The sequence below is a fragment of the Lontra canadensis genome, unplaced genomic scaffold, assembly GCF_010015895.1.
Source record: "Lontra canadensis isolate GAN:19392208 unplaced genomic scaffold, GSC_riverotter_1.0 scaffold84, whole genome shotgun sequence".
NCBI classification, from domain to species: domain Eukaryota; kingdom Metazoa; phylum Chordata; class Mammalia; order Carnivora; family Mustelidae; genus Lontra; species Lontra canadensis.
Window position 1 is genome coordinate 7,257,649 of NW_022631078.1, and position 25,407 is coordinate 7,283,055.

The following is a 25,407-nucleotide window of genomic DNA, read 5'->3' on the forward strand; positions in this document are numbered from 1 at the left end:
CCCACCACTGCCCGCCCCTCCTTCACCTCGGCCTCAGGCTGGGCTGCTCACAATGCCTCCCATTCAGCCCCGTCCCCGCTGCCAGGCCTGCGGGCCCGACAGGGGGGCTCCCGCGGCATCCAGGCTGGACTGGCAGTGCGAGGCGAGGCGGCATGGAGGAGTGAGTCTTTGGGCCCTGGGGGGCACCGGGGGTGTCTAGAGAAACTGGGGGCTACAGGCAAGCCCCTGGCCCTCTCTGGGCCTCTGACAAGTCGGGGAACAGGGGCTCTGGGATCTGCTGGGGGAGAGATTCTCCAGGGTGTCCCCAAATTGGTTTCTGAGGAAGGGGGTGAATGGGAGGGGGGCTGCTGCAGCCAGCCGCCGTGGGCGCGTCTTTCGGGGCTTGTCTGAGAGCTCAACGGGCCTCTGAACCCGGACACTTGCCCTGAGGGATCTGTCCCCACAGAGCCCCCCTTTCCCAGTCCACCCTGAGCCTCGGGAGGATGCCAGCAGCCCCAGCCTTCAACGGGCCTGGGACCTCAAGGAGACTGAACACAGATGGTGACAAGCAGAGAGGAGGCTGAGGGTCGGGCCCAGCGCAGGCACGGGCGAGGGCTGCCCAGGGGACGCTATGCGGGCTGAGAACGGCAGGAGGAGCGGGGGGGGGACTTAGCTGTCACAGGCGGCGAGGAGGAAGCTGTGTCGTGGGAGCCAAGGGCGACCCTGGAGAGTCTGGGCACATTCCAGGTGGCATCAAGAATCAGGATTTGCCACCAAAGGCAGTAGGGAGATGCTGGAAGGTTTTAAGCTGGTGGTGTCAGAAGCCCCTCTTTATCGTGGAACGTTCCCTTCGGTTGGTGGTGGTGGGCAGTGTTGGGGAGCCAGGAGAGCCCCGGTGGCAGCGGTCACCCCTGAGGCAACAGGCCGGGGTTGTGGTTGTGAGGGGAAGGGCCCCCACTGGCTGATGGATGCGTAAGTTGGGGGAAGACGGATGGGGAAGGGGATGGAGCTACCCAAAGCACAGCCCAAGCCTGTCCTTCAGCTCCCCGCATCCCCGTCTGGGCTGGTGGGTGGCATCGGATGGACGAAAGGGGAATAAACTGAGGCCCAAGCCTCCTGCTCACCTGCCAGTGTGGCTAGACCAGCCAGGACGTCCCCTCGAGCCTCTTGGCCCCCACAATACCTGCCCCCCCCGAGCCTTGCCTTATACACTCGGGCCCGGCCTGGGTCCCCCTCTGGCCGCGGGCCATCTTCTCACAGTAGGTGCCACTATGCTCCCTGCCACCGCGCCTGGGGCACTGGTTGCTTCTCTCTCTGCCATTGGGAGGTCCAGGAGCCTCACCACAGCCTGGGCACACCCTTTGAGCCCTCAGGTCACCCTTACATTCAGCAAGGCCTCCCTGAGCCGAGGGGCAGGTGACCAGAGACTCGCCAGGTCACCTATCTGAGCCTCAGTTTCCCCTAGTGTTAAACAAGGCTAACAATAGAAACTTTGCTGCATGGAGCAATGGTAATGACGCCTTCGCTGCGGCCAAAGGAGGAAGACATCCAAGTGTCTCGGGAACTAGGAGCTGGGTTTGGTAAGTGGACAGCATGGGACACTTCCCCCTGTGAATGACTGACCCTTCCTCCCTCTCCCAGGCCCCAGAGCATCTCCCTGGTGCTGCTGCTGCTTCTGCTGCTGCCACTGGGCCCAGCCTGGCACATAGCTGCCCAGCGCTGCCCACAGATGTGCATTTGCGACAATCCCAGACGGCATGTCGCCTGTCGGCACCAGAACCTCACTGAGGTGCCAAACGCCATCCCTGAGGTTAGCAGGATGAGGGGGGCAGGGAGGACAACAGGAGGAGCCTGGGTTGGCACCAGTGGATCTGCCACTGCCTGGCTGGGAGAACTTAGCTTGTCACTTTTCCTCTCGAGCCTCAGTCTTCACATCTGTAAAATGGGAATAACCATCACCACTAGGGAAACAACCTATTTAAAATTCTATATGATTGGAACAAGTAGGTGACATAAATTGGGGCGCTTGGGTGGTTCAGTTAGTTAAGCGTCTGCCTTCGGCTCAGGTCATGATTGGAGGGTCCTGGGATTGAGTCCCACATGGGGCTCACTGCTCAACAGGGGGCCGGCTTCTCCCTCTACCCCTCCCCACCCACCTCGTGCTCTCTCTTTGACAAATAATCTTTAAAAAAAAAAAAAAAGATAAATATTGAATTAATTACAATCCCTGTGAGAATATTGAATTAATTACAAACCCAGAGAGAACGGGGATATGCTGGACTAAGATCCGGTCCCTGCCCTGTGGAGTCAAGAGCGGGAGGGGAAGAGAGAAAGTAGATGGACAAGGCTGGTTCGATGTGAGAAGAGCGCCGGCGGCTCGAGCCGGGAAGCCGGGTGAAGAGAACAAGGAAAAGGAGAGGGAAGAGCACATGCGAGGGCTGCAGTGCCTGCGCCCCTCAGCACCCCCCAACCCCCGCCTCTCCCCGCGCAGCTGACTCAGAGGCTGGACCTCCAAGGCAGCAAGCTGAAGGTGATCCCCCCAGCGGCCTTCCGGGATCTGCCCTACCTGACACATCTGGACCTGCGCCACTGCGGGGTGGAGCTGGTGGCCGAGGGCGCCTTCCGCGGCCTGGGCCGCCTGCTCCTGCTCAACCTGGCCTCCAACCGCCTCAGCTCGCTGCCGCAGGAGGCCCTGGATGGGCTGGGCTCGCTGCAGCGGCTGGAGCTCGAGGGCAACCGGCTGGAGGAGCTGCGGCCCGGCACGTTCGGGGCGCTGGGGGCGCTGGCCACGCTGAACCTGGCCCACAACGCGCTGGTCTACCTGCCGGCCATGGCCTTCCAGGGGCTGACGCGCATGCGCTGGCTGCGGCTGGCCCACAACGCGCTCAGCGTGCTGGCCCCCGAGGCCCTGGCCGGCCTGCCCGCCCTGCGCCGGCTCAGCCTGCACCACAACGAGCTGCAGGCCCTGCCCGGGCCCGCCCTGGCCCAGGCCCGCGCGCTGGCCCGCCTCGAGCTGGGCCACAACCCGTTCACCTACGTGGGCGAGGAGGACGGGCTGGCGCTGCCCGGCCTGCGGGAGCTGATGCTGGACCACGGCGCCCTGCAGGCCCTGGACGCCAGGGCCTTCGCCCGCTGCCCCCGCCTGCGCAGCCTGGACCTCCGCGGGAACCAGCTGGCCGCGCTGCCCCCGCTGCGGGGCCCGGGGCAGCTGCGCCGGCTGCGGCTGCAGGGCAACCCTCTGTGGTGCGGCTGTGAGGCCCGGCCGCTGCTCGAGTGGCTGGCGCGGGCGCGGGTGCGCTCGGACGGCACGTGCCGGGGGCCGCGGCGCCTGGGAGGGGAGGCCCTGGACGCCCTGAGGCCCGCGGACCTGCGCTGTCCCGGGGACAGGGCGGAGGAGGAGGAGGAGGCGGAGTGGCAGGCGGCGGCGCGGCTCCGCGGCCCCCCTGGCGCCCCGCAGGAGGCCGACGGGGCCGCCCGGCCCTGCCCGTGGGCCTGCGTGTGCGCCGCCGAGTCCCGGCACAGCGGCTGCGAGAGCCGGGGTCTGCGGACGGTGCCCCGCGGCTTCCCCAGCGACACGCAGCTCCTGGACCTGAGGCGGAACCACTTCTCGTCGGTGCCGCCCGAGGCCTTCCCGGGCCTGGGCCGGCTGGTGTCGCTGCACCTGCAGCACTGCGGCCTCACTGAGCTGGCGGCGGGCGCCCTGGCGGGGCTGGACAGCCTGATCTACCTCTACCTGTCGGACAACCAGCTCTCCGGCCTCAGCGCTGCCGCCCTCGAGGGGGCCCCGCGCCTTGGCTACCTGTACCTGGAGCGCAACCGCTTCGGGCAAGTGCCCGGGGCCGCCCTGCGCGCCCTGCCCGGCCTCTTTTCCCTGCACCTGCAGAACAACGTCGTGGACCGCCTGGAACCCGGGGACGTGACGGGCCTGCCCGCCTTGCGCTGGCTCTACCTGAGCGGCAACCGCATCACCCAAGTGTCCCCTGGGGCGATAGGCCCAGCTCTGGAGCTGGAGAAGCTGCACCTGGACAGGAACCAGCTGCAAGCGGTGCCCACGGGGGCCTTGGAGGGGCTGCCTGCCCTCCTGGAGCTGCAGCTCTCGGGGAACCCGCTCGGAGGCCTGGCAGATGGGGCCTTCCGGCCCGTGGGCGGGTCACTGCAGCACCTCTTCCTGAACGGCAGCGGCCTGGAGCAGGTGGGCTGGGGAGTGGAGGGGAGGGCGAGGCAGCCTGAGGCCCCGTGCCGCATGCAGACCCTCGGCAAACACTGCTGCCCCGCAGTCAGGTCTGAGGCTGGCCCAGTGCCCCTGGGGTGAGCCAAAGGCTGTGCCTGCCCCCAGAGCGCTCTGGTGTGGTGACAGATCAGCTGGATTCCAGGGCCACACCGGGAGGCCGGCCAGGGAGGGTACTGCCAGAGCGAGGAGGAAGGAGGAAGGGGGTCCGTGGGGTTCTTGAGCACTTTGAAGGCAGGGCTGGAGACCCCAAGGGTGTGTTCAGGTATAGAAAGAACCATGAATGTTCAGTGATGCACAAAGGGCAGGCGCTTTGGGATCAGACCAGCCAGGGTTTCCATCCCTGCACTGCCCTTTCTCCCTGGGCCACCTTGGGCTCTCTGCTTCCTTTCTGCTGGGTGAGCATGGGTCAACCTCCCAGGCCTTGGGGTGAGATGGGCCTGGCAGGAGCTCACACCAAGGCTCGGCATCTCCTCGCAGATTTCTCCCAGGGCCTTTTTGGGTCTGGGGCCACGGCTGAGGAGCCTGCACCTGCAGAAGAACTGGCTGCAGGCCATGCCCGCCCTGCCCCATCTCAGCCAGCTGGAGCTCATCGACCTCAGCGGCAACCCCTTCCACTGTGACTGCCAGCTGCTCCCACTGCACAGGTGGGCACCTCACTGCCCCTGCCCTGGGGCGGGCTGGGGACCCACCAGTGGCTCTCAGGCCCCACCCTCTCCCCAGGGCACCGTGGCCGCGCCGCCGAGCATCTTCTGGGGGGAGGGTCCTGCCAGAGCCAGCTGCCAGGCCTGAGGGAGCCAGAAGTGCATGGGACTTGGGGTGGACTTCTCTGGGCCTGGATTCCCTCACTCGTCCTCCCGGCCTAGCGGGGCGGGACCTAATAAATATTTGTGGGCGCTTCATTAATTTCATAAGAAAGCAACAGGAACCCTGGAGTCCAGCAGAGCTGGAGACTGGCTCTGGGCCCCATGACTTCTCTGTGCCATTCCCTCATCTGTAAAGGGGATGGGAAGGACCTGTGTCCACCTCATGGGGGTTCTTCGTGAGGATGACCCTGTGAGCTCGCATATAATGATGGATTTGAACAGTGTCCGGAGCACCCTAAGCTCTCTGGAACTATTATTGCCACTATCCCCTTTTTACAGACAAGGGATCTGAGGATTGAAGGGACTCCCTCTGAGTCCCCTAATTGGTGAGGGTCTGAGCCAGGATTCCCTCCAGAGTCTGCCCTCACCCACCAGGCTCCACTGCCCCCCAGTTCCCGAGGACCTCCTCGCCGCCTCCTCCCCAGGAAGGCTCGGCATAGCGGGTTCCCTGAACTCTCTCCTCTCCTCAGGTGGCTCATAGGGCTGAACCTGCGTGTGGGAGCCACCTGTGCTACCCCTCCCAGTGCCCATGGCCAGAGGGTGAAGGCTGCAACTGCTGTCTTTGAAACCTGCCCAGGCTGGGCTGCCAGGAAGGCCAAGTGGATGCCCGCCCCCAGGTCCAGGGCCAGGAGAACCCCCACGAAAGGATGATGGCTGAGAGCAGACAAGGTTGGCCTGGGGGCAGGTTGGGGGAGGCCTTGGTGGGTGGGTCAGTTTCCGAAGAGCCTGGGGTAGCAAGGATCTGACTTCTCTTAGTCCTAATTCCTGTGGTTCCAGATCTGGACAGTGACTCTTGTCGCTTCCATTCCATGATATCTGTCCCTGCTCCTCACCTCCTCTACCTCTGGCTGGGCCCAGGTGGGTCTGTGAGGAAATGACTACACTGTCCCATCCTGTGGGACAGTGGCCTGAGAAGCCACAGAATCCCTGGAGCCTGCATTCTAGAAGCAATGCCACTATTGCCAGATTTGCTGCTCATTGTTGATTCCAGTCCTTCCTGGCCTCCGGGGCCTGGCTCAGCCCTGGGACGGGAGGAGCAGGGGTGCCATCGCTGTGGCCACCGCCTCCTGCTGGTCCCTGTTTTGTGTTGTTCCATCACCTGCCTGACAGTTTTGTTCACATATTTGAGCCCTCGGTTTTAGGAAAACTGTGCAGCGCACAGCGGAGGGGGAGGATACGGGGACCCTGGCCTGTGAGGCCCCCTGCTGTGTGGTGAGGGCACTGGGAGGGTGTCTAGGGGAGGGGCCAGTCCTGAGAGGGAAACTGAGAACAGAGAAGCGGGTCCCGGTAAGACAGGGAGAGGGTTCAGCCTGGCCTGCCTATGGAGAGGCATCCCCAGGACCTGGGTGCCTGGGGACCAGGAGGTGGTGGAGTAGCCCCCAGGGGCCGCTGTGACAAAGTACCACAAACTCGGTGGCTTAGGACAACGGACATTTTGGCTCACTGTTCTCAGCAGTCTAGATGTCCACGGGGCTGTGCTCCCTCTGAGAGCTGTGGGGGAGATCCTTCTGAGCCCCTTCCAGCTTCTGGTGGCCCCTGATGGTCCTTGGCTCGTGGCCACACAACTGCAGTCTCTGCCTGACTTCACATGACATCTCCCTGCCCCTTCACATCTTCCTGTGAGATTGGAGTCCAAGTTCCCCCTTTTAGGACAGGAGTCCTATTGGATTAGGGCCCAACCCCATGACCTTGTTCTAACATGATTACCTCTGTGAAGATCCTATTTCCAAGTAAGGTCTCATTCTCAGGTGTATCTTCTTTGGGGGAGGGGCACACAGCTCATAAGTGTTTCTAGTCAGGTAGGCTGGGAGGAAGGAACCTCTAGAAAGACCCCAAGCTGAAGGTGAGCAGTTGTGCCTTAGAGCACAGATCTGGAAGCAGCATTAATGACAATAGCATCAATCTTTGTGGACACTTTTGTGGCGCCAACTTCCTGCCAGGTGAGGTGCTCCAAATAGCCCTGGAGTTATGTTTTTTCTTTTTAAAGATTTTGACAGATCACAAGTAGGCAGAGAGGCAGGCAGAGAGAGGGGGAGGCAGGCCACCTGCTGAGTAGAGAGCCCGATGTAGGGCTCAATCCCATGACGCTGAGCTGAAGGCTGAGGCTTAATCCACTGAGCCACCCAGGTGCCCAATTCTTCATTCTTTAAAAAGATTTTTATGGGAGAGAGTACAAGCAGGGGGAGGGCCAGAGGGCCAGATTCCCTGCTGAGCAGGAAGCTCAACATGGGGCTCCATCCCAGGACCCCAAGATCATGACCTGAGCCGAAAGCAGCCGCTTACCCAACGGAGCTACCCAGGCGCCCCAGCTATTTCATTTTTGTGGAAAGTGGCAGTTTCCTCCCAGGAATGCAAAGGAACAGAAAGATGGGGGCCCTGGGGTGCCTGGCTGGCTCAGTCGGTGCAGCCTGCGACTTCTGAGCACAAAGACTCTTGAACCAGACTCCACGCTGGGCATGGAGCCTACTTCGAAAAAAGAAAAAGACAAGGACCCTGACCTCGAGGATCATACATGGCTGGGAGCCCTTCTCCGGGCCGTGCTCACCTTGCGCACAGCCATGACTGGTCCACGCACGCATCATGCTTTCGAGGCCCAACCTCTGGCGTGCTGTCTGGCAAACGGAAGATGCTTCAGCAAGGACACCGAGTGTGGACGAGGACTTACTGGTGGAAACATGGCAGGCCACCCTGGGTTTAATCCCAGTGCTGTCATTTAACAGTTGTGAATTTAAGCGAACAAGTTACTAAACTCTGATAAGCCTTTTCCTCCCCCATAAAGTGAAGTCAACGTGTACGTCAGGGTTCCTGTGAAAATCAATTGTGTACACGTGTACCCTTGTACCTGGTGTATGAGGCCGTTTCCAATGGCAGTCCCCTTGCTTGCCCACCCCTCGGGCAGAGCAGTATCTAGACTGGGGAGCAGTGAAGGAAAGGTGTGCGCATCTGCACTTGGTCTAATCTGCGCCAGGAGCCACTGCGGGTCATGGAGCAGGGGAAATGTTTCCTCAGGGGGTCTCACAGCTAGCCCCCACCCTCCCATCTCTCCCCTACCCATTCCCCCCGCTACTGGACTCCAAGGTCTCCAGTTCTCTCCAAGGGCAAATGAGGTACAAAGCTGGTCCTGTGCCCGGAGTGAAAACCTCCCAGAAGCCCACAATTCCGTCTGTGATCAATCAAGTAGCTCTTTTGGCTCCAGCAACACAGGTTACGTATTTTCAGGTCCCACACTCACTGGGGCTTAGTACCAGGCGCTGTGGCAGACAAGGCCCGGGCTCCGCCTCTGGGGAGCTCAGGATCTTCCGCGAGAGGAACAGCAAACATGTAAAGGGTAACCTGCGTGTGGTTGCTATGGAGACGGGGTGCTCAAATGAGGGCGTTTATTCCTTGTGCTTGTGGGTGAACCCACCCTCCGTAATGGACTCCATGAGGGGACAGATGAGAATACAGTCAGCTCTCAGGCACAGGCAGGCGTCACTTCATTCAGGAAGGAGGAACTGAAGGTCACGTGGCATACAAGTCCCATTTTCCCAGAAGCTCCGGTCAGAACTGGACCCAACTCCAGGTGGACTGGGACGGGCACTAGCTGCCGCCGGGAGCAGGAGCCTGCGAGCGCTCCACGGGTTCCCTGCGAGCCCAGATACACACTCAGGATGTCTCTCTCCCCTGGGGACTGAGGCTACGGACCCGTCACCACCGCGGGTCTGGGGTGTGTGGGAGCGACAGCAGGAAAAAGCAGGGCCCCTGTCCTTGACTTTCACTGCGTTCCAGATCTAGTTACTTTTGGGAGGGGAATTCAGGCTGCACCAAACGGCCACTTTCTGGGCCTGGTTTCTATACCACATGGAGCTTTCTAGTGCTTTTAGCAAAGGAGTGAGGCTGGAAGAAATGAGTGGAAATTAGCTCCCTTGGGCTGGTCACCCCATCTCTGGCTGACACCACAGAGCCTGGGTCCCGAGCGAACGCATGACCAGCGCCGCCCTCAGCAAGCACGGGCGGCGGCGGCCTGACGGGCCGGCTGAGGATGTAGCTGCACATCCCCAGCGGCCGGCTGCATCCCCGAGGGACGACACGGGAACCCACCCGGCAGCGCGCCTCTACTCAAAGACAAGAACTAAAGGTCAGCCTTCCTCCACCTTTCCTTCCAGGAAGAGTCACTGAAGAGATGGAAGGAGGAGACAGTTTCCAAGGAGACTAACTGGGAAAAGCAACTGAAATTTGGGTGGACACTAGGGGAGCTTCTAGAATGTAATTTCAGAAAGAACGATGGACAGAAAGGGATAGAGGGCCAGGAAGCAGGTGCTGTTATCCTCTTCTCCCTCCCTCCAGGGCTCCCTTAGGGCCACCTGAGCCAGCCCTGAGACTCGGCAGCGCTGCATCTGGCTCCGGGTAACAGCGAGAAGGGGGCGTGAAAGCCAAGCCGGGCTCAGAGTGGTTAAGCGCAAAGCTGGCGGTGGCCTCCCTTCCAGCTGCCCCCTCTGCCACCGGGCCTCCCCACGTGGCAGGAGGCCCTGAGCCCAGAGCAGACCCCACCTCAAGGCCACTATTCTGTTTAGGAGATCAGGGGCAGTCCTCTTGCCAACAGAAAAAACAGGTTAAGGCCACCTCACAAGTCACCAGAACCTGCCTCCTGGTCATTGCCACTTAGCTGCCTGCGTGGGGTTCCCTGGCCTCCCCCGGGTGTTGGCAGGAGCAGAGCGTCAGGCCCAGGGGGAGAGGCTGCTCTCAGGCACCCACACCACTCGCCACCAGCCTCCCCTCCAGAGCGCGGCTCCAGGCCTGCATTACGGGACTTGGAGGACACACGCGTACACGCTTCACGGACTCGTCTTCCCGTGTGACTGGGGCAGCCCTCTGCCCCCTGGCAGCTGAGGGGTAGGTGGGTGTGCGGCGAGGTTACTGCAGGGCGGAGGGCGTGAGTCCTTGGGGCCGGCCGTCGGAGCTCCTGGCAGAACTCAGGCAGAAAGGCTCCGTCTCCAGACTGAAGCAGCAGGGGAAGGGCGGCGGCCCCGAGGAGCCCGGGGCTGGTGGTGGGAAGGCTCAGTCGTCCGTCTCCTGTTTAATGCTCTCGATGGGAACAGGCAGCGCCGGACTCGGGGCTCTGTCGGGCGCAGCCGTGTCCAGATGCTCCTCCTTCACGCGCACGGCGATGACTGAAGAGGAGGGGTGGGGGGCGGGAGGACAGGGTGAGCGGGTGTGAAGCTCCTGGGAAAGGCAGGGGCCCCTGGGACGTGGCGGGGAGGTGGGAATGGCACCTTCCCCCCGTGGGGCAGGCGGCGGAGACGGAGAGGGCCCGGCTGGAGACGTGCGGGGGCGTTCAGAGGCGGGGGTGGGCGTTCGGGAAGCTCTCCAGGCCCCGGGGTCCAAGGAGGACTGCTTGGCGCCCGGAGAAACCCCTTCACACTGGACTCTCCTCTTCTGTGCCCAGGTGGGGAAGGAGAGGGGCCGCCTCTGAGCGCCCGAGCAGGCCGGCCCTGGCTCGACCCCGCCCGGGAGGCTCTTACTGTCTTCTGGAGCAGGATCTGACGACATCTTCTCTGCGGCCTGCAGGTCACCCTCCAGCAGGGGCTTCTTGGACCCCTGTCTGAGGGGCCGGGCCTTGGTCGGTGGCATTCTTTTCCCTTTGAATAAAAACAGAACGACACTCAGCACGGGCTGTATCCATGGGGGGGTGGGGGGCTCGAAGGCTGGGGTCATCCAGCGGGGAGCAGAGGCGATGGGCGGAGGGGCAGGTGCCCGAGCCTCAGAGAGCGTCTCCCTGGGAGGGGGTTAGTTCCAGCCACGCCCCCTGCCCCCCCGGGGGGCCTGCTGAGCTTCCCTCCCTTCTTCCCCTGCGCTGTGACTCTCCCAGCCTCACCAGTGCTGACGTGACCAGCTCCATACCCTCACGTCACCCTGATCCTGCCCAGGGACCGCATGCCTTCCTCCTTGTCCTGTTTCCAGAAACCTCTCCTCTCTGTGGTGCCCCCTCACGGAGAGCATCTCACTGCCACAGGCCGGCAGCTAGGAAGGACGGCTTTACCTCCCCCCTCCATACCCACCCCACCTGCCGTCCCCTCAAGCTGCGCCTGCACAGGGCTCCAGATCTGAGTGGGCCCTGCCTAGGGAAATGACACCACAGCTCCCACCCCTGAGGGTCCCAAGGGAAGAACGACAGGCTTGAGGAGAAACTGCCAGCCTCCCGGACATCTGACTTCCAAACAGCAGTTGTGTCCGCCTATGGGGTGGATGGGGTCATGCTGACTTCTGACCACAGGGCAGTAGGGATGGGGATCCCTCCCCCTTTTCTCTCTTATAAATACCATCTCTTGCCTTTTTTTCCTCGGGACCCTGACCATTCCCAGAGACCGAAGCCTCCCTATTTGTGCTTGGGTCCCTTAAGACACAGGCTGACAGGACTGTTGGAGCCAAAGGGCAAAGGAGAAGGGACGGAGGGACCACGAAGAGTGCTACCTATGTGGTGACCACCCCCTGCTCCCAGAGACAAAGGCCCAGCTGATCCCAAGTCCCACACCAGCCCGGCTGCTTCAGAGAATCACTTACTTTTCTTCCCAAACTGTTTCTTTTTCTTCTTTGTGGCCTCTTTGGCCTTCAGAGGTGTGGTTGGCTCTGTTGTTGCAAGACGAGGGGAAGAGGTAAGAGGAGAGTTTGAAGAGGGCATGGTACAGATACACCTCGAGACCCCTTGCCCACACCTCACTAGCCTCCCTTATACACAGGACACCCCAAGAAGGAAAACCAAAGTTGGGCAATGAGAATGGGGGAGGGACTGGAGAGCAGCTGTCCCTTTTTCCCACCCTTGTCACCCAGGCTGCTCCGAGGGGCCTGGGTGGTTTACCTGGGGTGCACAAGGGCACGAGCATATGACAGAGTGGGCAAGATCAAGGAAGGCGCTCTGCAGGCCAGAGGGAGAGGGAGACAGACAAGTCAGGAGTGGGAGGTGGGGACACAAGGGCCAGTCTTTCACTAGAAGTGGTCCAGGAGACTTCTCGGTCTCATGCCAAAGAATGAGGCAGGCATGGCACAGGGGCAGTGGTTGGCAGGAAGGAAAAAGAGAAGGAAAGTCAAGAGTACCCCGGGGCCGCAAGAGCCCAGACCTGCGGCCACAGGTGGCTGGAGCTGGTAGCCGGTGAGCTCACACCAGCCGACAGGGTAGATGTCCGGGGACTCACAGTCCACCCACTGGTCGTACTCGCTGTCCCAGCCGTCGAAGTGGATGCTGAGGAGCCTGTGCACCACCCGCTTCACCGTGGCCACGCAGATGAGCCGCGGCTCCATCAGGTCCACGGCCTCCAGCTTCATGCCCACCTTGAAGCCATGGTTGGGGCAGTCCTGGGGATGGGGGGGGAGACGCGGTGACCACGGCGGCCAGCTCCCTGCCCCAGTGGTGCTGAACCAGGGGGGAGTGGGCCCAGAGTGCCTGTGGGGAAGGGTCCCTTGCCAGTGATCCCACTGTTCCCCAGCACCAGCCCCTCCAGGGAAGGAAGCAGGCCAGACTGTCTGGCAGAATGCCTAAGGCAAAGTTTGGGGCTTCTCCCCTGAAGTGGCTGATCTCCGCAGTCCGGACTTAAGGAAGAAGGGGATGGAGTTAGCACCGCCGACAGCGGGCAGGGCAGGCAGGGCTGCCCCAGGCCCCGTGCCTCCCGGCTCTCCTCACCATGTTAAAGAGCCTCGATGGAGCTGCTTTCGACTTGGTCTTCTCCAAGTAGGTGTCCCAGCTGAAAGTGTGTGCCTCATAGCCTGATGGGGCAGAAAATGTAGATGTGGAGGGAAATCAGGGGAGGCGGAAGGGAGTCCAGGAGAGGAGCACAAGCCAAACAGGATAGCTGCTTCAGGACCCAGTCTAGAGTCTCCCCAGCAGCCTTCTTTCCTCCTCCCCAGCCTGGTACCTGCTATATAAGACCATGGTCCTGTAGTACAGGTTGTTCACTGCCCAAAGGAACAAGTAGGAGCTCCGCTCACCCAGATACTCATCAGCCATGGAGCCAAGTCAGCCCAGTTTAACGGCTGGTGGTGTGGGCTTGGACAGGGATCTGGGCCTGTGGGCACACACTGCCCTTTCCAACTGTGAGGACAGTCTTACCTTTCGGGGGCGTGAGCTCAATGTCATTCTTTTGGCAGAAGGTGGCTGGGAAGATGGCGTGGGAGGAGGCATGGTAACAGAACCAGTCTGAGCCATCTGTGGAGGGCCCCCCATCCACGCAGATCATCAGGTAGCCGTCTAGGAGAACCTAGTGAGGGGAGGGGCAGGCAGACACCATGGTATCATGAACAGCACCACCCATCCCAGGGTAAGGAGGCTACGGTGGGGACATGAGGCGGAAGGAGCCAACCAGAGTTAGAGGTCAGCCTTCCCTGAGCTTCTGCTTCCGCCGGAACCCATACTTAGCAAATGCTGTTTCCACAGGGACTACAGCTGTTTTTTTCCAGTGTGCTCAGCGGTGAGCACATAGCCCCAGCCTGAAGACTGGCTAGATGCGCAAACCAGCATGTCCCTGGGGCTCAGGCATAGTCATTCGCTTCTTAGGCCACAGCAGCAAGGGAGGCGGTGGCGTGCAGCGAAGTCAGCAGCTACGGCTCCTGGCGGGGCTGCCACTTGAAGATGACGGTGTGTGGCGGTGGGAAGGCCCCCCAGGGAGGTAACAGGGAAGCCGATCCTGAGCAAGAAGCAGGTAAGACTCCTACTCACGTAAGCACAGCACTCTGCGAGCAGCCAGAGCGGGGAAGAGGGGCTGGACGCCGAGTGCAGGGCTCTGCGCCCCCTTGCCAGCTCCCAAAAGCCACGCTAGAGGCTGCGGGGCCGGGCCCGGGCTTACCTTGCAGATGGTCGCCACGCAGATGCTGCCCAGATTCAGGGGGTCAATGGCTTCCAGTTTCATCCCCTCCTCAAACCAACCACCTTCTGTGTAGACAGCTCGAACCTTAAAGGAATGGGGCAGCTGGGGAATCTGGGCGGCCCAGGTGGAGGGTGGGGGGAGCTGGCCTCATCTGCCATAGGCCTGGGAAGGAAACAGGGAGGGAAAGGAACACCCGGGGGCATGAGGCCTGGAGCACACCTATGACCGAGATGAGAAGTGCCCAAGGCTGTGCCTCACCTTCTTGAACAGGTAAGGAACAGCGTCACAGTAGATCTTCCGGAAGGTGGGATGGTGGGCCATGTCACTGCGCCTCTCTTTTGGGGAGATGGTAAGGGGAGCAAGGGAGAGAAGGGAGTTGCAGGCTGCTCACAGGGCCACCTCCCTCCCCTCCCTAGAAATGTGGGGCTGCCCTGCATGGGCTCTAATCTGTATCTGGGCACCCTGCGCCCTCCCACCTAGACCAGAAGACAGAACCTGTCAGGGGCTCTCTGTAGGGGCTCCTGAACCCTTAAGATCCAGATGCTTCCCACGCCATGTAGGCTCCAGGTTCGAAGTGCTTTAAAATCCTCACAAACTGAATGACCTTGGTCAAATCATGCACCCTCTCTGGACCTTGGTACCACCATGCACACGCTGGAGACGGTCACCCCCACCACACAGGGGCTGCGGGGTGCAGAGGTGCTCCTGCCCCAGCCCTGACAGCGGACCTGACAGCTTGATGCCGTGGCCGACTCGCCGTGACCAGCCCACTGGGTGGATCAGGGGGCTCCACATGTGGCACCAGAAGTCATCATCACTGTCGCCGTCTTCATAGAGGAGCCGAAGGCGACCCCCGATTACTGTGTCCACCACGGCCATGCGGGTCCGGGACACCTGGGACTTGTCCACCACCTCCAGCCGCATGCCTTGCCGGAAGGGGTACTTCATGCTCTCCACCATCTGCAACATTAGAGCACAAGCCTGCTGGGGTCCTGGGGCAACCCCCGCCACCTCCCTGTGCCAGCCCTTACTCACCCATCCCTAAGCCAGAAAACTGGCAGGTGAGCCCTCAGGTCCTACCAGGTTCGACCCTGGCCCCCGATTCCCCAGGATGATACGGAGGGACAGCACAAGGCTTCCAAGGTGGGCACCAAAATGCCAGTCAGTAAGATGGGAGGTATAAAACCCACTTCGGACTAAGGAAACAGGTGCCTCAGAGGGCTCAAGTGACTTGCCCACACCCACCCAGCTTCACCAGTGCCAGAGCTGGACTGTGAAACTGGCGCCAGTGTCCAGCCTTATGAACGCTCTGCACTCATGTCCAGAGAGCAGTGGCCCCTGGGGACTCTGTACGTCTCATTACAGCTGTGAACCCGCTGGGCTGCAGCTCTCAATGGCTGCTGCACTCTGAGCCAGCAAAGGACAGCGACCAAGATGCCCACAAGCTGTTCCGGAGAGCCCTGACGACAGGCCATGGATGAGCGGGTAGGAGGGTAGAGAGTCTTTCAGGTCACTGTGACCTCAGGGCTTTCCTGCCTGGGGTAGGAAAATGGGAACAGTAAGCTCTGTAGGGCTTTTCCAGCCCCGGAAAAACCAGCCCCAGCCTGGGCAAGGTGAGGACTAAGCTGTGCTTTTTTTTTTTTTTTTTTTGAACTTTTTTATAAAAAGATTTATTTATTTGTCAGAGAGAATGTGCGCACAAGCAGGGGGAGCAGCAGGCAGAGGGAGAAGCAGGCTCCCTGCCCAGCAAGGAGCCTGTTGTGGGACTTGATCCTAGGACCCTGGGACCATGACCTGAGCCGAAGGTAGACACTTAAACCACTCACTGAGCCTCCCAGGTGTCCCTAAGCTGTGCTATTTCAACGTCCACCAGGAGGGGGAGCAACTCCAAGGTCACAAATCGGCCAACAGGCAAAGCTAAGGGTCCTAAACCACAGACCCGTCAGACATCAGCTCAAGGCGGGGAATACAAGCCCAAACCAACTGCCTGATTGGCCCATTTCAGAGAGAGACACAGGGTGAAGTCTGGGCTGGGGTTCCTCTGGGCCACCTTCCTCTCCTAGCCTTTCCCAACATGTTCCTTCCTTGCCGCCCACCCAGGGCAGCCCACAGCCCAACACCACTTTTGTGACTTCTTTGTTTAGTCACCTGGAAGCTGAGCTCCACAGGGGTGGAGGCTAGGCTTGGGAGGACCCTCTTCTACAGGCCCAGCTCCAAGCACAGAACCAGGCAAACAGTTAGTGCTCAATCAACATTTTTTTCTCACCTGACCAACACACAGTACACTCCCAACCTTGGTGGTACTAAACATTTACACTGGGTGTACTAAACATTTTACTCAGCACTTACCACATTGTAGGCATCAAAGGAACTAGACTGGGTTTGGACTACAGCTTCCTTTACAACCCTCCCCACCTTTTACCCTCTGCCCCCCGCCTTCCTCAGAGGCCCTGCTTTTGTATCCACTGTAGGACTGGGTAAGTGACAGTGAGTCACCGTGTGCTTGTTGACTGGCTCACATGGAACCAGAATCAAGCTTTTTTTTTTTTTAAACATTTCATTTCTTTGACAGAGAGAAAGCAAAAATAGGGAGAGCGGCAGGCAGAGGGAGAGGGAGAAGCAGGCTCTCCGCTAAACAGGGAGTCTGACGTGGGGCTTGATCCCAGGACTCTGGGATCATGACCTGAGCTGAAGGCAGCTGCTTAACTGACTTGAGCCACCCAGACACCCCTCTTTTTTTTCTCCATGCTAGGCATGGAGCCCAATGTGGGGCTTGAGCTCACGACCGAGATCAAGACCTGAGCTGGGCTCAAGAGCCAGATGCTTAACTGACTGAACCCCCCAAATGCCCCAGAATCAAGCTCATTTTATTTAAAGTGGAGGAGAGGCCAGTTTGGTAACACTGGTGGCCGTACCAAGCCACAGCCACCTGCCTCATCTTCAGACAAGTGCCAGCTGGAGAAGAGTGAGTGCTCGGCTCCACCTGCTGAATCTGCCCACTGGGCAAGGCATTTTGAGTACAGTTACGGTTTTATTGGAAATTACAGTTTAGTTGTACACTATAGTTTGTTGGAAAGAGAGCGTGGCGCCTCCTGGTGGTTCAGTCAGTTTAGCATCTGCTTTCGGCTCAGGTCTCGATCCCAGGATTCTGGGATCAGACCCCATATTGCGCTCCTGCTCAGCGGGGAGCCTGCTTCTTCCTCTCCCCGCTGCTCGTGCTCACCATCACTAACTACCTCTCTCAAATAAATAAAATCTTATAAAAAAGAGAGTATGAAAAGATAAATTAGCAAAACACAGAGAAATAAAGAACAAATGGACAGTACCCAGCAAGTTCAAATAGAGCAAAAATCATTTGTACTTTAGGGAAAACCAGGGAAAGCTTCCTTGAGGTGCTGGAACCATTACTTGCCATAAAATCACTCTCCACCAGCTAAGACTAGGACTCACGGTGGCAACGTCTTCACCAGGTGACCCGTGCCTTGGATGAGATGGCCCCAGCTCCTCTTCCATCCTTACTTTCCACTTGTGGCTTCCAGACCACCCACACCCTACTCATCAAGGGAGAACTCAAATGCCACTTCCTCCAGGAAGCCTTCCTTAACAGCTGCTCCTCTTCAGGCCACAGGGCCAGCTCAAGCCTGCGCCAAGGCGGCCCCTGCTCTGCATCCCCTGCTCACTGTCGCTTTTGGAGGCAACGTGGGAACCAGAGCTGTGTGCATCCAGGTCAGGAGACCTCACAGTCCGGGCCCCTAGGTGAGTGAGCCCCACCACAGCGGGTCTGGGTATTAGAGGAGGGAGAAATGAAGTCTTCACTATGTATCCTTGTATTCCCTTTGAATTTTTACCGTGTGTGTGATTCTTTAAGGAGCTAAGTTTTATAAAATTTAAATTAAAAGCCACAGAGGGGGCGCCTGGGTGGCTCAGTTGTTAAGCGTCTGCCTTTGGCTCAGGTCATGATCCCAGGGTCCCTGCTAGGCGGGAGGCCTGCTTCTCCCTTTCCCACTCCCACTGCTTGTATTCCTTCTCTTGCTGTGTCTCTGTCAAATAAATAAATAAAATCTTCAAAAATAAAAAAATAAAACATGGAAAGCCACAGAGATGACTCAGAGGCACACCCCTGGTTTAGAACCCAGGCTATTTTATGATTGCTCTGCTTGACTTCGTTTCCTCTGCCAGACTGCAGAGTCCTGAATACAGGCTCTGTATCCCCACAGTTCTTTGTACACAAGTACTTAACGAAATCCATGGAACAAATGTTGCTATGAGCAAAAGTGAGGCTCTGGAGGAGGAAACAGGAGACAAAGCAAGGTGATTAACATGGCTGGAGCAGAGTCTGGGTCGGGGGCCAGGCTGACACTAGGCTGGGGAGGCAGACAACAACCGACATCCTTCCTGGAGAAACGTGAAGCTGCTAAAGACTGGCAAACAAGGGCGTCTTTGAGAAAACACTCCAGTGAGTAGCAGGGACAGAGGAAACGAAGGGTGCAGGAAGGAGATCAGTTAGGAGACCCAAAGGGCTCGCTGCCAGACCTTGATATGGAAATCCACGGGAAGTGTCCTGGAGCCCACCAACCGCTTCATGAGGTACCCCTTCCAGTCGGTGAACTTGGCATGGATGGCTGTGGAGACACAGCAGAATCCTGGTTACACAGACTGACAACGCTCCCACCCACAGGGGGCGCCAGAGCCACTTAGTTCTGCCTTGTCCGGCCAGCCATCCCAGCTTCTAAAACCAGCAGCACAACCTTGATCTGTCCTGGGGCTTCTGAGGGAGGGAGGACAGGAAGCAGGCTGGCAAGTAGGTTCTGCTCTGGTCTAACCTCAGACAAAGGGTTCCCCTTCCACCAAGGGCTCTGCAGAAACCGTGACAGGGAATGTTCTCATCAACTCACTCCGTGGGGGCACCAGGATCTTGCTGTTGATGGCACACCAGCCAATGGGGTGGACGTCCACTGTCCCAAGGTTGCACCAGAAGTCATGGCTGGCGTCATTTTCAAAGCCTTCATACCGGAGCAGTACCCGGTACCCTGAAAGAAGGAGGGCACCCATGAGGGAGGGAGGAATGAGGAAAGGTGTATTCTCATGCCTTCCCTCTTCTCAAGCCTAAACCCGACTCCTATTCTAAGAACTCCTTCCGGGCAAGAGGGGTCCCTGTTGTCCACAACAGTCACAATCAAAATAAACCCATGCCCCATACTCAGAAAGCAGTATGGCACAGCAGGAAGAATGAATCTTCTGCAACCTGATTGTTCCTGGAAAAAACCTTAAAAAGGGGAATTTACAAACTTGCCATGCTTTGTGGCCTCTCTGAAGCCAGGAAAAGTAGGAAAATCCCAAGAAGGGATTGGCAGAACTCTAGTAGGTGGGCGTTTTTGTTTGTTTTATGAAGCCAGTTTCTGCCTGCAACAATCCCCACCCATGTGGAGATGTCGCTCTCCAAACCCAGACCCTGCCATGGCAGGAGGAGTCCCCACCTGCGGCCTGGATGACGGAGGCGATCCAGTACACCCGGCTGGGGAGCACCGCGTCGCTGTTGAGCACCTCCACTTTCATCCCCTTCATCACATCCTCCCACTGGTCATAGAGTGGGACCTGTGTGGGCACGAGAGCATTTGGGGGGGGGGACGACAGTGAGCTGCCCAAGCGGACAGGGGAGAGTGACTGGCCTCATGAGCCATCACGTCCTTCTCTGCACCTTGGTGCAAGTCACTCGCTGCATGTAGCAAGCCAGGTATGGGGCTAGGGATGGAGACATGAGTAAGACAAGAGAGGAGAGTCCCAGAGAACTGAGGGAGGACACTGGGGATGGGGTAGCAGGGGACAGGACAGGAGGGCGGGGGGCAATAGCCAGACATCCTGAGTGAGTCTCCCCGAGTGCTGCTCTTAGTGGACCAGCTCACTCTGTCATCCTGGGCACCTCACACCTGTGCCAGTTTTGCGCCAGTGACGACACTGGCTCAACACCACCTACTGCTCGCCACACGCGAGACTGTGCTTGGCACAAATACCACCTCTTTCGATAGTCACTCAAGCCTGGGCAGTAGTCTCTAAGCCATCACCATGCTGGCACTCACGCACTACTTCTGGTACATTCTTTTTCCACCTCTCCAACCTGTCTTCTCCTCTTAGGATGCATCAGCACACCCTTCCTGCTTGCCTTCCCCGTTATCTAATCCTCACTTGGCACCAACAGGACCCTGATTCTCCTTTGGAGAAACTCAACCCTTTTTCCCTTCTCACCCTGGCTTGAGCTAATTGGGCTATCCACCCCACATCTCTGGCCACAGAAGGGGTCTCACACAGAACCTGAGAGGGCTATGTCACCAGGCACACAAGGCCCCGCTTGGCAGAGCCTATGGAATCAGGTACGCTGAACGCAAGGACGATTTAACTCCCTGCAGTGAAAACTCAGGGCAAAAGAGTGTCCCACTGGGAAAGGGGGGTGCCTTCAACAGCAATGCGGAAAAGTCAGGAGAAGTCAAACTTCCCTTCCACTGTCCACAGCGCTCCCCAGAGTCCAGCAGCTACTTGGATGGGACTCTGGTCAGAGGACTCCAAGAGTCAAGAGGCCTCCTCCTCCACTTCCTGGCCTGAAAGACCAGACGTGAGTGCCGCTCTAGGCGGCAGCATCTCTGCCGTCCTTCCAGTCCAGGCCCAGACCCCTGGGGCCTCACTCTTCTATGCTGCTTTGGGCAGAAGTGGGGTCCAGAAGGATCCCCACCTGCCTCCTGGGGCCAGGAGGCCCGAGGCAGCTCAGAACAAGCTTTTAGTGGGAAAACAGGGAACAATGGGGAAGAAAGAAGAAAAAGAAAAAGAAAAAGAAAAAGGATTTCTAGCACAAAGTTCCTCAGAGGGAAGCTCGGTGCCAGAAAGCCTCAATGAGGATTTGTGGGATACCGCCAGGAAAAGGTGGACAGAAATTTAAGCCGGAGCGAGAGGCAAAGCTGGACTGCGCTCACCCGGACCTGTTCTCTCCCTGGTGCCAGTGCCCAGCCTGGAATGCTTAGGAGGCTGGCAGGGGTGAGAGGGGCGGCGAGTGCCCCAGTTCCCAGCTCTCCCTCCCCTAATCTCCAGGGCACTCACATGCTTAAAACAGCTGACGGGAGCAGCTTTGTAACTGTGATCCTTCAGGAACTTTCCCCAGTCGAAACCCAGGACGAGCGCTGCAGAGAATGAGGAAGAGTTCGAAGTCAGCAGCCCCGCTAGGAACCTGGCCCCTACAAAGCTTGTAGAAACAGGTCCTTCCCCACCGTGGCAGCCCCATACCTGCCCCACCAGTGGCCATCAGAACAGGGCTAGACCTTATCCAAAGGGTGACAGACTTTCAGGAGTAGAGGAAACATTCAAGGGAAATGTCTGATCTTTCTTCCCCGGAAAAGAAAAGGAAATCCAAAGATCTTTGGGCTTAAATTCCTTAGACCTCCCCCAACCTTTCATTGGCCACAGCTTATCTGAATGGGTGGGAGGGGCGCACACCTAGGCCCCTCCAGGCTGCCTGTGGAGCTCAGCTGCAGTGAGAAACTCAGACCACCTAGAAGAGAGCTGCTTAATGCTCATATGCTTAGAACCTGCTGTACACACTCCAAGAGAAAGGTTCCTTTCCTTATCCCACAACTCCTCTCCAAACCAGAGAGGGGGCTCCACTGCCCAAGGGAAACAGAAGTCAAAGGGCCAAAAGCAATACAAGAGAAAAGAAGCTAATTCTGGGCTTCTGAATTACCAAGAGTAGGGGTCCTGGCACTTGGAGTGACTAAAGGGATTTTCTGGGGTAATTTCCATACCACATACCGATGGGGCAATCCACACGGGGCTTCGGCCAGGGCACTCTCTGGCCGCCCCATCTTTCCCATTCCTGGCTCCCAGGCAGAGCCACCCCACAATGGGCACCCCACTCCCGCCGACCCCCAGCAGCTTCCTGAGCACCAGTGCTCTGCCGTCTTACCGTCTTGCCCTGTCGGTGTCCCGTCTGCTAGCTGTCCTGTCCCTTGTGAGTGGAGGAAGGCTCCGATTTTGGCGGACCAGGCTGCCTTGTGCAGGACTTTGGCTTTCTTGGTCGGCGGTTTTCCCTGGAGGGAGGAGAACATGTGTGCAACCCAATAGCAGAGAACCGGGCTACTGCCTAGGTTCAAACCCTGGTGTTCGCCCACTTACTCCCCTTTAGTTTTTTCATTTGTAAATCAAGTGGATAACAATAACAATCTCAACTCAGAGGGGCGTGGCAAGGATGAGAGTTTCTGCTTTAACACCAACACTCAGTAAGTGCTTAGCTATTGTTCAATGAGGGAGGACCGGTCAGGTCAGAGGAGCTACAGGGCAGGGAGGGACACTCCTTCTATCTTTTCTATCTTTTCAGCCTCTGCTTCCTTTCCAGGAATTTTCCCTCCTGCCTTCAACTCTCAGCCATCTCTTTCCTCTGAGGATCCTACAGACTTACTGCAGAGAGTGGGCTTCAGAGAGGTCTGTGAACAGAGTCAGGAGGCAACCTTTTGTACACATACAGGAATCTTCTGGAACAGGTCCATGGCTTTTATCAGGTGCTCCAATGGGGGCATCCCCATAGGTGAAAGGCCACTAGTCTGGTCTATAATTTGTAAGTTAAGCACTGCTCAGAAAGGCCCAGAGACTTTTAATTTTTATTTTAATATCTATTTTATAGGGAGGGGGCAGAGAGTGAAAGTGGGGGAGGGGACAGAGGGAGAGGGAGAATATTTTTTTTTTTTTTTTTTGAGAGAGAGAGAAAATCTTAAGTAGACTCTATGCTCAGCACAGAGCCTGACACGGGCTCCATCTCACAACCCATGACCTGATCAGATCATGACCTGAGCGGAAATCAAGAGTCAGATGCTTACCTTCACTGAGCCACCCAGGCGCCCCCCACCAGATAATTTAAAAAGATCAGTGAAGTAAAAATGTGAGTTTAAATCCCACACTGACCTGGGATCAAATCCTGGCTCTTCAATTTCATTTGTATACCTCTGTGTAAGTTACTGAAAATGTTTCAGCCTTAAAAATAGGAATTTAAGGGATACCTGGCTGGCTCAGTCAGTAGAGCATGCAACTCTTGATCTTGGGGTTGTAAGTTCAAGCCCCATGTTTGGTGTAAAAATTACTTAAAAAAAAATCTTAAATAGGAATTTTTAAAAAATCATTTTTACGAGATTATTGGTTGGATTTAGTCCAAACGCTCAGCAAGTACTCCCAATTGTAGCTATTAACAATACTATTATTAGCTCACTGAGGGGAGAGATTTTTCCATGCCCTGACTAAAATCCACGCAATGAAGGAAACAACAAACAATTATCTCACAAACGTGAGATAAACTGTATGAAGTACTAAGCAGAAGACCTGGCACACTGTGACTTTCAAACGTCAGAGCAGTGGGTCTCAAGCTCAGCTACGTATTAGTCACCCGGCGAGACCTGTCTATGTCCAGGGGCGCCTGGGTGGCTCAGTGGGTTAAACCTCTGCCTTCCGTTCAGGTCATTGTCTCAGGGTCCTGGGATCGAGGCTTGCATCGGGCTCTCTGCTCATCGGGGAGCCTGCTTCCCCCTCTCTGCCTGCTTGTGATCTCTTTCTGTCAAATAAATAAATAAAATCTTAAAAAAATATATTTTAAAGTCCCTGTGTCCAGGAGGCACCTGGCGGGCTCAGTCAATGGAGTGTATGCCTCTTACGACTATTTATCTGAGAAAGAGCGAGCACAAGTAGAGTGGGGACAGGGGAGAGGCAGACTGCCTGCTGAGCAGGAAGCCTGCCCAGGACTCAGTCCCAGAACCCCAGGATCATGACCTGAGCTCAAGGCAGACGCTCAACTGACTGAGCCACCCGGGTGCCCCAAGCATCAGTATTTTAAACACCCTCCAGATGATCCAAATGTGCAGGAAAGTTTGAGAACCAGTGTTGTGGACAGTGGCCATAGTTACCAGGAAACCACAAAGTCAGGCACCTGCAATTACAGACCAGTTCCAGCTCTGCTGCTCTTCCAACAGAACTACCTTAGGTAAGTCATTCTTCCTCTCTGAACCTCAGCACACTGCTCAGCTAATGTGTGGGTCAACACATCTCTTTAAAAATCCTTCCATTTATAGGGGTGCTTAGGTGGCTCAGTCCACTGGGTGACCGACTCTTGATTTGGGCTCAAGTTATGCTCTCAGGGTCATGAGACTGAGCCCTGAGTTGGGCTCTGCACTGGGTGTGGAGCCTGCTTAAGACTCTCTCTCTCCCTCTCCCTCCGCAGTCCCCGGTCAACCCCCCACCACTCACTACTGTGGTCTCTCCAAAAAAAAAAAAAAAAAAAAAAGACTTTCTAGGTAGCTGCCTATGACTTGGAGTCAGAGACAAGGCATCAACTTCCTAAACTCAACTGTGGTTGGTGAAATATATGCCTGTCTCCTAGCTTCCCTTCAGAGCATTTATGAAAGCTAGGAAGCAAAGACCAAGGGCATCGGCCTCCCCCAAGGCTCTTGTTTAAACATACTAAACACATCAGACTATGCCGGGAGTGAAGATGGGAAATGAGAGCAGCTCTAGAAATCTGCAATTCAACAAGCTCCATAAATGGATTCCTCTGCCTTCTAAATTGCAGAGCATAACAAATAGCAGGAAACTTAACAACCTCAGACAGCCACAAGTAAGCTTCTCCCAAGCCCTCTTGGCCCCTTGCCATCAGCCAGTTGGCTGCTCCTGTCTTGGACGCTCCCAGGACCCCAGGAAGGGTCTTCCAAGTGATGGTCTCTCACCTGTAATCTGGCCAAGATACTGGCTTTCTTGGAGTTGGAGGAGTAACTCCTGGAACAGGAAACGCTGCAGAATCTCTTAGTCTTGGAGAAGAAGGCTTCCCTTGTACCCACGATACCACACATCTCACAGACAGCTGGGAAGAGAACTTAGGGCGTGACCCACCTAATACGATCACCTCAAATCAAACAAAATAACGGGCCCTTCAAAACCTGGAACAGTGCGATAACCAGGTGTCCCAGCCCCCCAGTCAGGCTGAGAGGACTGCAACACGAGCAGGAGGTGTGTGTCCGCCTGAATGTTTTGTCTAAGATAAGCTGCCTGGCATCACCTGGCTATATGTCAACAGTGGAGCTAAGGAAAATCCACAGGGCAACAGTGAGTGTTGGAAAGTCTGTGAAGAGGAAAACGAGAAGAAAAAAGTGCCTACTTCACCTAACTTCTGTGGCTTTTCTTCTTATCTATAAAGAGACTGAACTAGATCAGTGTTTCCATCCTGACATCATAGTAGAATCACCTGAGGAGCTTAAAAATTACCCAAGCCTGAGATTCTGATTTACTGGTCTGTGATGGGATATAGGCATCTGTAATCTTTAAAAGTTCCCCAGGTGGGGCGCCTGGGTGGCTCAGTTGGTTAAGGGCCTGCCTTGGACTCAGGTCATGATCCTGGAGTCCCGGGATCAAGTCCTATAGGGGGATGGGGGTGGGGGTGGCTGGGTGGGGGAGGCCCGCATGTCCCTGCTCAGCAGGGAGTCTGCTT

General features: G+C 57.4%; 2 protein-coding genes across 2 annotated transcripts in view; one reads left to right on the forward strand and one right to left on the reverse strand.

Moving 5' to 3' along the window:
- CHADL (chondroadherin like) lies at positions 1-10,608 on the forward strand. The gene is made up of 6 exons (XM_032882915.1): positions 1-160; positions 1,621-1,789; positions 2,471-4,171; positions 4,688-4,854; positions 5,544-5,742; positions 10,499-10,608. The coding sequence occupies exons 1-5, from the start codon at positions 153-155 to the stop codon at positions 5,722-5,724; spliced, it is 2,226 nt and encodes a 741-aa protein (XP_032738806.1). The 5' UTR covers positions 1-152; the 3' UTR covers positions 5,725-5,742; positions 10,499-10,608.
- The window catches only part of L3MBTL2 (L3MBTL histone methyl-lysine binding protein 2), a 19,043-nt gene continuing 3,082 nt past the window's right edge, over positions 9,447-25,407 (reverse strand). The window contains exons 3-17 of the mRNA XM_032882916.1: positions 24,650-24,783; positions 21,853-21,976; positions 20,994-21,073; positions 19,385-19,502; positions 18,803-18,937; positions 18,441-18,529; positions 14,636-14,867; positions 14,166-14,242; positions 13,887-13,991; positions 13,154-13,301; positions 12,728-12,810; positions 12,168-12,402; positions 11,614-11,679; positions 10,575-10,691; positions 9,447-10,223 (exon numbers count right to left, since the gene is read on the reverse strand). Of these exons, the coding sequence (XP_032738807.1) occupies positions 10,111-10,223; positions 10,575-10,691; positions 11,614-11,679; positions 12,168-12,402; positions 12,728-12,810; positions 13,154-13,301; positions 13,887-13,991; positions 14,166-14,242; positions 14,636-14,867; positions 18,441-18,529; positions 18,803-18,937; positions 19,385-19,502; positions 20,994-21,073; positions 21,853-21,976; positions 24,650-24,783 (1,856 nt within the window). The 3' untranslated portion in view covers positions 9,447-10,110. The remainder of the gene's footprint in view (positions 10,224-10,574; positions 10,692-11,613; positions 11,680-12,167; positions 12,403-12,727; positions 12,811-13,153; positions 13,302-13,886; positions 13,992-14,165; positions 14,243-14,635; positions 14,868-18,440; positions 18,530-18,802; positions 18,938-19,384; positions 19,503-20,993; positions 21,074-21,852; positions 21,977-24,649; positions 24,784-25,407) is intronic.